The following is a 12,143-nucleotide window of genomic DNA, read 5'->3' as shown; positions in this document are numbered from 1 at the left end:
TGACTTTAACTTGGTGTTGTGAAACTTCTTACTGTGTTTACCCCAGTCCAACACCGGCATCTCCACATCATGGGTAAATATTGGCCAGGGATAACTCACCTGCTCTCCTTCAAATAGTGCTATGGGATCTGTTGTGAAAGGGCAGAGTGGCCACCGTATAACATCGTATCCAAAAGATGCTATCTCTGACAGCGCAGCGTTCCCACAGTCACAGCAATGTTAGCCTTTAGTTCCAGAAGGTGATGTGAACCCACTGCCTCTGACTCAGCCTTCCACTGATAAGGAACAGAACTGTGTGTGAGGTGATATCGAGCAAATTGGTTCCTGTTCTGAAGATGTCAGTTTGAGGAATGGAACTGATGTGTGGTGAATAGCAAATAAAAACAGGTAAATGCTGGAAGCAGCCAGTGGTTTAGAGAACAGACCAGCTAATGTTTCAGGATTAGTCACAAATGCAGCAGAAATTCTCTTTCAAAGGGACTTGATTAGCTGTGAAGTGTTTTGCGATATTCCTGGGCGACAGATAGCACTATCAAAATGCAGGTCTTTTTTCATTAGAACCAGAGAATATTACAGGTTAATAACTTTTAAAATTGAGAGAACAACAGGAAAATGGCACAACGGGCACACGTACACATGTGCACATACACACGTACAAACATGCAGACCTACACTCGTGCGCGCGCACACACACACTTTCTCTCTCTCACACGCACTCAGAGACACACACACACACTCACTCAGACTTAACATTCTGTGAAGAATAAGAGGTTTGCACAAGCCCTTCCTTGGGATGTGAGGTGAGTTGGGCAAAGCTGATTACAGCTGATCATCTCCTAATTTTCCCAGAAGCTGATATTACAGATTTTAATAAGAGGCTGATGTTTAACACAATGACCAGATTCTGAGCCCAGGATGTCTGAGATAACCCTCACTTTGTTATACACCCAGGTCAAACTGAGCCTTTTGGGAACATGTGAATTCCTCCTCATCCCCTCCAATGATCGATAGAAAATCATCCTTTCTGAAAGGGTGGCAGCTAAAGATTCTGTTCTAAACTGAATCTATTGCCCACTCTACCATGTGTTATTGTGTTGTACAAATATTCACTGCTGGGCTGTTCAGTGCTGTATTGTACAGCTATCCGGCGCTGTGCTGTGCAGCTATCCGGCGCTGTGCTGTGCAGCTATCCGGCGCTGTGCTGTGCAGCTATCCGGCGCTGTGCTGTGCAGCTATCCGGCGCTGTGCTGTGCAGCTATCCGGCGCTGTGCTGTGCAGCTATCCGGCGCTGTGCTGTGCAGCTATCCGGCGCTGTGCTGTGCAGCTATCCGGCGCTGTGCTGTGCAGCTATCCGGCGCTGTGCTGTGCAGCTATCCGGCGCTGTGCTGTGCAGCTATCCGGCGCTGTGCTGTGCAGCTATCCGGTGTTACTTTTACAGACGTTCAGCATTGTGATACAAAGATGTTCTTTGCTGTTCTGTACAGATGATTAATGCTCTGTTAAGTAAATGTTTAGTGTTGTGCTATGATATTCAGAGGTTTAGTACTATGATGTATAGTTATTTGGGATTATGTTATACAGATGATTGGTACAGTGTTGTACAACATGTTTAAGACTGTGTTGTAAAACATACTTAAGACTGTGCATACAGATCTTTAGCAGCGATGTTCAGTATTCTACCTTACAGACAGTGTAGTAAAAGCCATTTAGTATTGTACTGTACAGCTGTTGGGCACAGTGTTGTACATATGTTTAGTACTGTCTTTACAGAGATAAAGATTGTGTACAGATGTTTAGCACTGTATGTATATTTTATACAGTTACACAGTTTAGGTCCGTGTTTCATAGTTGTTCAGTACAGTATTGCATAGATGTTCAGGATTGTGTTGTACAGATGTTTTGGACTGTTTAAAGATGTTTTTGACTGTAATGTGCAGGTGTTTAGGACTGTATTGTACAGATGTTTAGATATCTTGCACATTGTTTAGTACAGTGGACAGATGTTATGTTTTGCAGATATTTAGAACTGTATTGTACAGATGTTTAGCACTGTGTTGTACAGATGTTTAGCACTGTGGAAATATGTTTGGGACTGTGTATGTTTATTTATTAGTGTCACAAGTAGGCTGCAATGAAGTTACTGTGACAATTCCCTAGTCACCACACTCTGGCCCCTGTTCAGGTGCACTGAGGGAGAATTTAGCACGGCCAATGCATCAAACCATCATGTGTTTCAGACTGTGGGAGAAAACTGGGGCACCCGGAGGAAACCCACACAGGCACGGAGAGAACATGCAGACTCTGCACAGACAGTGACCCAAGCCGGGAATCGAACCCGGGTCCCTGATGCTGTGAGGCAGCAGTGCTAACTAACTGTTGTGCCACTGTACCACCCCATACAGATATTTGGAACTGCATTGCACAAGATGTCAGCACGCTATTGTGTGAGATGTTTAGGTCTGTGTCATACAGATGTTTAGTATAGTCATGCAGATGTTTGAGAATGTCCATGTATACAGGACAGTGTACAGAAGTTTAGGACTTTTGCACAGTTGTTTAGCACAGTGTAATACCAGTGTTTAAGATTGCATTGTACTGATACTTAGCGCTGAATTGTACCAGTGTTTAAGACTGTGTTGTACAGATGCCGAACACAGATGTTTAGAACTGTATTGTACAGTTAACTAGTGGTGTACAAATGTTGAGGACTGTGTTGTACCGGCATTAAGGACTAGTTACAGAGTCATTGATGACGTGTCATACAATTATTTAGGACTTATATTTGACAGATATTTATGATTGCATTTTGCAAATGCTTAGTATTGTATACAGATGTTTAGGACTGAACTGTGCCGGTATTTATTATAGCATGTATAGAAGTGTGTCATACAGATGTTAAGAAATATGTTGTGATGTGGAGATGCTGGCATTGGACTGGGGTAAAACAGAAATAAATCCCACAACACCAGTTTAAAGTCCAAACAGGTTTATTTGTAGGTTTCTTTGTTTATTTGTAGAAGAAATATGTTGTACAGATGTTTGACTCTGGTGTACAGATTTTGAGTTCTGCATTTTACAGGCATTGTAGTCTGTGCTGCACAGGCATTTGAAAGGAGATTTTTACAATGGTGAGGATTGAAGAGTGATTGAGGGCTCAATGGTGAAGAGTTATTATCCTGTAATGATCATGCAGAGTGTGTGGGAGAGTGTGAATGCAGACAAAGATTGAATAAAGGCAGTTTTAAGAGATGAGGCTGTTTAGGTCAATGCGTAGTAAGGATAAAGATTTCAGGAACTGGAGGATACAGGGGCGTGGGGTGATTTAGGCTTCTGGAGGAGCGGACTGAATAGCCTTGTTTTGTGCGGTAATAATCCCACAGAGAGATAGTTATGTTCAGATACACAATGGCTGAGAGAGTAACTGGTCACCATTCTAACCTTTACCGTGTGTTTACCAGGGGCCGATAGGCTTCCCAGGAAAGTCTGGATCACCTGGACCTGCAGGACCACCTGGTGAAAAGGTAAATCCAATCTGGTGGAGTGGACAGAGGAGACTGAGATTAAGAGATTTGTGTTGGGTTACTGAGTTGATGGGCCTGGAGTGAAGGGGGATAATCAGAGTTAACGTTCAGATCAGGTATAATCTCACTGAATACCAGGACTGGTTTAAGAGCTAAATGTTCCTTTGCCTCAAAGCTGTGGAGAATATTCCGATTATATACTCACCTCACAGCGTCTACTGATAAACTGAACTCCCACTTTGCAGTCAAAAACTTCAAAAAACAAACTATGGCCAATGTATAAAAAATCCAGAATCATCTTCATCCTTCCCAAAGAGCAAGAATTTGGATTTAACACCAATTCTCTGTTCCACTTATTGTTATCATTACAGACAGACTACAACTACAGAGGGGAGAGAGAGGAGGGAACGGGAGGAGAGAGAGGAGGGAACGGGAGGAGAGAGAGGAGGGAGCAAGAGAGATAGTAGAGGATGAAGTGGGGGAGAGAGGGGAGGGAGCGGGGAAGGGAACGGAGGGAGCAGGGAAGAGAAAAAGGGAGCGGGGGAGAAAGGAGGGAAAAGAGAGAAGGGATCAGGGAGATAGTGAGCAGGGGAGAGAGAGAGTGGAGGGGAAGTGTGGGGGAGAGAGGGGAGTAGAGGGAGAGAGAGGAGGGAGGGGGAAGGGAGAGAGGGGGACAAGGCAGAGAGAAGAGGGGAGGGGGGAGAGAAGGGAGATAGTGAGGGGGAGCAGGGGAGAGAGAAGAGGAGAGTGGGGGGAGTGGGGGAGAGGGAAACGCAGGACCAAACAGCAGGGCTGGGCCAAGACTGTATAACAGAGCAATTGAGGAGCTATAAAAGGGAGCAGGTGTGAGAACCTAATGATCCAGAATGATTCAAAGTGGATCAGTCAGGACTCCCAGTGCAGTGACTGACTTATAGCATCCAAAACATGGTCAGTGAAATAACCCCAGTGTGGGTCAGTGAAATAACCCCAGTGTGGGTCAGTGAAATAACCCCAGTGTGGGTCAGTGAAATAACCCCAGTGTGGGTCAGTGAAATATCCCCAGTGCGGGTCAGTGAAATAACCCCAGTGCGGGTCAGTGAAATAACCCCAGTGCGGGTCAGTGAAATAACCCCAGTGCGGGTCAGTGAAATAACCCCAGTGCGGGTCAGTGAAATAACCCCAGTGTGGGTCAGTGAAATATCCCCAGTGTGGGTCAGTGAAATAACCCCAGTGTGGGTCAGTGAAATAACCCCAGTGCGGGTCAGTGAAATAACCCCAGTGCGGGTCAGTGAAATAACCCCAGTGCGGGTCAGTGAAATATCCCCAGTGCGGGTCAGTGAAATATCCCCAGTGCGGGTCAGTGAAATATCCCCAGTGCGGGTCAGTGAAATATCCCCAGTGCGGGTCAGTGAAATAATCCCAGTGCGGGTCAGTGAAATAACCCCAGTGCGGGTCAGTGAAATAACCCCAGTGCGGGTCAGTGAAATAACCCCAGTGCGGGTCAGTGAAATAACCCCAGTGCGGGTCAGTGAAATAACCCCAGTGCGGGTCAGTGAAATAACCCCAGTGCGGGTCAGTGAAATAACCCCAGTGTGGGTCAGTGAAATAACCCCAGTGTGGGTCAGTGAAATAACCCCAGTGTGGGTCAGTGAAATATCCCCAGTGCGGGTCAGTGAAATATCCCCAGTGCGGGTCAGTGAAATAACCCCAGTGCGGGTCAGTGAAATAACCCCAGTGCGGGTCAGTGAAATAATCCCAGTGTGGGTCAGTGAAATAACCCCAGTGTGGGTCAGTGAAATAACCCCAGTGTGGGTCAGTGAAATAACCCCAGTGTGGGTCAGTGAAATAACCCCAGTGTGGGTCAGTGAAATATCCCCAGTGTGGGTCAGTGAAATATCCCCAGTGTGGGTCAGTGAAATATCCCCAGTGCGGGTCAGTGAAATATCCCCAGTGCGGGTCAGTGATCCCTCTGAAATCTGGATGTTCAGTGCCGTGGTGACGCTGTAGGTTCCACATTGCTCAACAGTTTTCAGTCTGGTTATCAAAGACCTAATTCTAAAATGGGGATGAAACAATTTGCAGAGACCTCTAATTGTGCCCGAGTTGGATACCAGGGACAGTGGAATGAAACCAATAATGGAAACTTCTGTAGAGACTGGTGAGGACCTATTAATAAGGGGGAGAAATGTCTGTTGTGTATTCCAGGGCAATGATGGGAGTGTGGGTCCAGTCGGGCCCAGTGGTCCTCCAGGCCGAAGTGGACCTCCTGGATTACAGGTGAGTTCTTCTTCCGATTAGTGCCTGCTTTTTCCTGGGTTTTATAACAGAGACTAAGAATGAAAAAACCAGGAAGCTGTGGTAAACCTTTCAGGAATCACTGATTAATCCACGGTTTAGGAGCTTGTGTCCATTTTGAATGTATGGAATTATACTCGGGATGTGAAAATTCCGTGATTTAGAGACCGGAAGCTGGGAGTGTTCTCCTCTGAGCACAGAAGATTAAAGGGAGATTTTATAGAGGTGATCAAATGGAGAATGACTTTACTGAAGCAAACCAGAAAACACCAATTCAAGATAATCGGCAAAATAACTCAAGGGGAAATAGATTTTTATTCAGTGAACTGATATGATCTAAATTGTCCTGCCTGAAAGGCAAATACTTGCAAAGGAGAGATTTGATGAATATCGGGAGAGTGCATGGCTCGGAGACGAATTATAGAGCTGACACAGGCCTGATGGGCCAAATGGTATTTGTCATTCTCTGATCTCCGTTTGCCTCAACAGCTCCAGGGCTGATGGGATTTACTTGATTTGATTCAAATTTATATCATCCGGGCCAGAATGGGTCAGTCTAACTGGAGTTCTAAATACAAGATAGTAACTCCACAAACTGTCTCAGGAGTTATAGAGATTTACACCTTGGAAACAGGCCCTTCAGCCCAACTTGTCCATGCTGCCTAGTTTTTGCAATTAACCTCGTCCCTATTGCCCATACCCCTCTATACCCATTTTACCCATGTAACTGTCTAAACACTTCTTAAAAGACAAAATTGTACCCGCCTCTACTACTACCTCTGGCAGCTCGTTCCAGACACTCACCACCTTCTCTGTGGAAAAATACCCCTCTGGACCCTTTTGTATCTCTCACCTTAAACCTCGGTTCTCTAGTTTTAGACTCCCCTACCATTGGGAAAAGATATTGACTATCTCGCTGATCTATGCCCCTCATTATTTTATAGACATGTATAAGATCACCCCTCAACCTCCTACGCGGTGGAGAAAAAAATCCCAGTCTATCCAGCATCTCTGTAACTCAAACCATCAAGTCTCGGTACCATCCTGGTAAATCTTTTCTGCACTCTTCCTAGTTTAATAATATCCTTTCTATAATAGGGTGACCAGAATTGTACACAGTATTCCAAGTGTGGCCTTACCAATGTCTTGTACAACTTCAACAAGATGCCCCAACTGCTGTATTCAATGTTCTGACCAATGAAACCAAGTATGCTGAATGCCTTCTTCACCACCCTGTCCACCTGTGACTCCACTTTCAAGGAGCTATGAACCTGTACCCCTAGATCTCTTTGTTCTGTAACTCTCCTCAACGCCCTACCATTAACTGAGTAAGTCCTGCCCTGGTTCGATCTACCAAAATGCATCACCTCACATTTGTCTAAATTAAACTCCATCTGCCATTCGTCAGCTCACTGGCCCAATTGATCAAGATCCCGTTACAATCTGAGATAACTTTTTTTATTGTCTACTATGCCACCAATCTTGGTGTCATCTGCAAACTTACTAACCATGCCTCCTATATTCTCATCCAAATCATTAATATAAATGACAAATAACAGTGGGCCCAGCACTGATCCCTGAGGCACACCGCTGGTCACAGGCCTCCAGGTTGAAAAACAACTCTCTACAACCACCCTCTGGCATCTGTCAAGAAGCCAATTTTGTATCCATTTAGATACCTCACCCTGGATCCTGTGAGATTTAACCTTATGCAACAACCTACCATGCGGTACCTTGTCAAAGGCCTTGCTAAAGTCCATGTAAACAACATCGACTGCACTGCCCTCATCTACCTTCTTGGCTACCCCTTCAAAACACTCAATCAAATTTGGGAGACATGATTTTCCACTCACAAAGCCATGTTCAATCTCACCTCACCATGTTGCAGTAATTGACAGGAGTGCAAAGCTATTTTGTTGAAGTGGAAAGGTTTGTGAAAGTGCTTACTGGTGAACATTGTGCTTGTATTAGGTGGAGCAGAGCCTGGAATGGACACTGGGATGTTGGAGACTAACTGGATGGCTGGTATCCCGTATCACTCTGCCTCCTTCCTGATGTTTCTTTTATCTGTTCATTCACAGGGTCCTCCAGGAGTAGATGGTCTGGATGGGAAGGAAGGGAAACCAGGCTCACGGGTAGGACATGAACCTTATTCCCAGCTCTTTCTGACATTCCCACAAAGAGGGCAGAGTGACTGATGGTGTTTATTTTGTGTTGCAGGGTGAGGTTGGTCCACTCGGACCCCCAGGGCCCAGGGGTCCAACTGTAAGTAACTAAACCCTCCATCCAGACACACTTCTTTCATTTACAATTACGCTATTGTTCATTTTAAATTCTTGAACTCCCTCCCCCCCCCCCCCCAGAACTCTCTCTTTGCCCCCCGGAACTCTCTCTTTGCCCCCCCGGAACTCTCTCTTTGCCCCCCCGGAACTCTCTCTTTGCCCCCCGGAACTCTCTCTTTGCCCCCCGGAACTCTCTCTTTGCCCCCCGGAACTCTCTCTTTGCCCCCCGGAACTCTCTCTTTGCCCCCCGGAACTCTCTCTTTGCCCCCCGGAACTCTCTCTTTGCCCCCCGGAACTCTCTCTTTGCCCCCCGGAACTCTCTCTTTGCCCCCCGGAACTCTCTCTTTGCCCCCCGGAACTCTCTCTTTGCCCCCCGGAACTCTCTCTTTGCCCCCCGGAACTCTCTCTTTGCCCCCCGGAACTCTCTCTTTGCCCCCCGGAACTCTCTCTTTGCCCCCCGGAACTCTCTCTTTGCCCCCCGGAACTCTCTCTTTGCCCCCCGGAACTCTCTCTTTGCCCCCCGGAACTCTCTCTTTGCCCCCCGGAACTCTCTCTTTGCCCCCCGGAACTCTCTCTTTGCCCCCCGGAACTCTCTCTTTGCCCCCCGGAACTCTCTCTTTGCCCCCCGGAACTCTCTCTTTGCCCCCCGGAACTCTCTCTTTGCCCCCCCCCGGAACTCTCTCTTTGCCCCCCGGAACTCTCTCTTTGCCCCCCGGAACTCTCTCTTTGCCCCCCGGAACTCTCTCTTTGCCCCCCGGAACTCTCTCTTTGCCCCCCGGAACTCTCTCTTTGCCCCCCGGAACTCTCTCTTTGCCCCCCGGAACTCTCTCTCATCTCGATCCATTTGAGTCTTGCATGTTTCAATTGGCTGTCAGCCTCTAGATGAGTGATGGGAGGAGATTAAATAAGGTGTTAAGGGGAGGAGTTTTATTAATTCCGCAAAGGTGAGAGATGGTCTAACTGGATTCTTTCCTTCAACAGGGATTTAAAGGAAAACATGGGCTTCCAGGACAACCCGGACAGAGAGTAGGTATCTGTGCGTGGGTACTGTGGGATTGTGTGTGCACGTTTCTGCTGAAGGATAATGGTATCCACGTGTGTGTGTGTCTGTGCGCCTGTGTGTCTGTGCGCCTGTGTGTCTGTGCGCCTGTGTGTCTGTGCGCCTGTGTGTCTGTGCGTCCTTCGAATCATAGAATCCCTACAGTGCAGAAGGAGGCCATTCGAGTCTGTACTGACCACAATTCCAGTAGCCCCACGTATTTACCTTGCTAATCCCCTGAGCACTGAGTGGCAATGTAGCACGGCCAATCAACCTAACCCGCAGATCTTTGGACTGTGGGAGGAAACCAGAGCAACCGGAGGAAACCCACGCAGACACGAGGAGAACATGCATGGAGACAGTGACCCAAGCCGGGGATTGAACCCTGGTCCCTGGCGCTGTGAGGTAGCAGTGCTAGCCATTGTGCCACCATCCTGTGTGTCTGGGATTTTGTATGTTTGTGCATCTGTGATTCTGAGTATCAGCGTCACTCGGAGAGGGAGGGGAAGGATTCCTATGTCACAGTGAGAATGGTCTCTATCAGTAGAGATGTGGCATGATGGTCACACCAGGGGCCTCAGAGGCCATTGAAACCCCTGGGTGGTCAGGGCAGTGTCCACCTGGCAATGCCCACTTGATGGTGTGCACAAGGCACCATGGCAGTGGCCACTGGACATCCAATGTACCAGGGTCAGTGCCAAGGGGGTGGGGCTTGAGTGGAGGCTATGTAAGGGGGAGTTATAATGAGGGGCTGTGTAGGGGCTATGACGGAGGGGTCATACAGGGGTGGATCATGCCGGGGGTCATGGTGGGGGTGTACGTTGGGGTCAGACGGGGGGAACCGTAGTGAGGACCCTGATGTTGCCGATCTGTGTCCAGGGGGGTGGGGTAGAGTATATTGCCAAAAGGAGTAAGGGGAGGTAGGAGGGGATCTCCCTGTGCTCAGAGAGATCGGGGCCTCCTTACGAAACACTGCCCAAGCGCTGTGAAGCTGGGCTCTCCGGTGTGTTTAGACCCTGGCCTTCCCAGTATTGGTGCTAAACTCCCAACTCACCAAAAAAGTGACGGAGTGTGGGTGGACTGCGGTGAGGAGTGTAGCTGAGAGACCGGCACGGATCACTCCATTACTCTCACTGTTATGAAACTCCAAAATTTTGGGGGAGAATTAGTGTTATCCATAATTTGTGCATGTTAATGAGCTTCACCTGTAACCAGTCCCTGAGTGTGAGAGTGTGCATCAGGAACTATAAGATGTCATGTTTCAAATGGGGGGGCACATGAGAACAAATAACTTCTTTTGTATAAACTCACAAAAGCTTGCTGCTGACATTTACTTGGGATTCACGCTCTGAGGGTAAAAGACAGCTGCTACCTACAAACCATACTGATCCCAGGTAGTTAAAGAGAGCATGTGCACTCTGTCTGTGACACAGGGCAGTAGAAAGGGCTTCAATCTCATGAAGAGAGATTGGGGAAAGGGGAAATTTAAAATCAAGAGGGAGAATGAAAAGTTTCATAAGAACATAAGAAATAGGAGCAGGAGTAGGCGATCTAGCCCTTCGAGCCTGCCCCGCCATTCAATAAGATCATGGCTGATCTGAAGTGGATCAGTTCCACTTTCCCGCTTTCTCCCCATAACCCTTAATTCCCTTGTCTATCAGAAACCTATCTACCCGTGACTTAAATATATTCAGCGAGGCAGCCTCCACCACTTCAACGGGCAGAGAATTCCAGAGATTCACCACCCTTTGAGTGAAGAAGTTCCTCCTCAACTCCGTTCTAAACTGCGCCCCCCTTATCTTGGGGGCTGTGACCTCTAGTCCTGCTATCCTTTCTAAGCGGGAAGAATCTCTCTACCTCTACCCTCTCCATCCCTTTCATTACCTTATACGTCTCTATAAGATCCCCCCTCATCCTTCTAAACTCCAATGAGTAAAGACCCTGACTATTCAGTCTCTCTTCATAGTTCAACCTCCTCATCTCCGGTATCAGCCGAGTGAACCTCCTCTGCACTCCCTCCAAGGCCAAAATATCCTTGCACAAGTGCAGCTACCAAAACTGCACACAGTACTCCAGCTGTGGCCTCACCAGTACCCTGTACAGTTGCAGCAAGACCTCCCTGCTTTTATATTCTATCCCCCTCGCTATAATGGCCAACATCCCATTCGCCTTCTTGATCACCTGCTGCACCTACAGACTGGGTTTTTCCGACTCATGCACAAGGACCCCCCGGGTCCCTCTGCACCGTAGCATGCTGCAGCTTTTCGCCTTTTAAATAATAATCCCTCCTACTATTAGTTCTGCCAAAGTGGTTAACCTCACACTTGCTAACACTATACTCCATCTCCTTGCCCACTCGCTCAGCCTATCCAGATCCCTCTGCAGACTTTCCACACCCTCTGCACAATTTGCTTTTCCACTCATCTTTGTGTCATCAGCAAATTTCGACACCCTACACTCAGCCCCCTCCTCCAGATCATCTATATAAATGGTAAATAGCTGAGGCCCCAGCACTGATCCCTGCGGCGCTCCACTAGTCACCAACCGCCAATCCGAATAGCACCCATTGATACCAATTATTTTTAGACTCCCCTAATTTTGGGAAAAGATATTGACTATCTACCTTGTCTATGCCCCTCATTATTTCATAGATCTCCACAAGATCACCCCTAAGCCTCATACGCTCCAGAGGAAAAAGTTCCAGTCTATCCAGCCTCTCCTTACAGGGATGTTGGGAAAATCTCTATTGCTTCAGCATCTTGCATCCAAAGTGACTCTAATGGGCTACCCACTACTGCCAGGCAGGTAGTCGCTCTGTATTGACCCCGCCTCTGGGCAGTTAACTTGGAGATAAGAATACATTGGTGAGCTGACCTGTGAGGTCTCGCCTCCAACCTTACCTCCACTGCACAGGAGGATCCAACCAGAGGGTGCGAACAAGGTATTACTGAACTTTTAGCAGAGAGAAAGATGAGGAAAAAGAGGAGAGTGCCCCTGATAATAGCACAATGGTTAGCACTCCTG

General features: G+C 47.6%; 1 protein-coding gene across 1 annotated transcript in view; it reads left to right on the top strand.

The window, feature by feature from the left end:
* The window catches only part of LOC145358007 (uncharacterized), a 79,471-nt gene that overhangs the window by 28,249 nt on the left and 39,079 nt on the right, over positions 1-12,143 (top strand). Inside the window, exons 11-15 of the mRNA XM_080211684.1 lie at positions 3,459-3,521; positions 5,709-5,780; positions 7,880-7,933; positions 8,019-8,063; positions 9,062-9,106. Of these exons, the coding sequence (XP_080067810.1) occupies positions 3,459-3,521; positions 5,709-5,780; positions 7,880-7,933; positions 8,019-8,063; positions 9,062-9,106 (279 nt within the window). The remainder of the gene's footprint in view (positions 1-3,458; positions 3,522-5,708; positions 5,781-7,879; positions 7,934-8,018; positions 8,064-9,061; positions 9,107-12,143) is intronic.

The sequence above is a fragment of the Carcharhinus amblyrhynchos genome, chromosome 24 (genome assembly GCF_965287045.1).
Source record: "Carcharhinus amblyrhynchos chromosome 24, sCarAmb.v2.hapA, whole genome shotgun sequence".
Taxonomy (NCBI): domain Eukaryota; kingdom Metazoa; phylum Chordata; class Chondrichthyes; order Carcharhiniformes; family Carcharhinidae; genus Carcharhinus; species Carcharhinus amblyrhynchos.
Note: the sequence above shows the minus strand (reverse complement) of the source record. Positions and strands in the feature narration are given on the sequence as shown.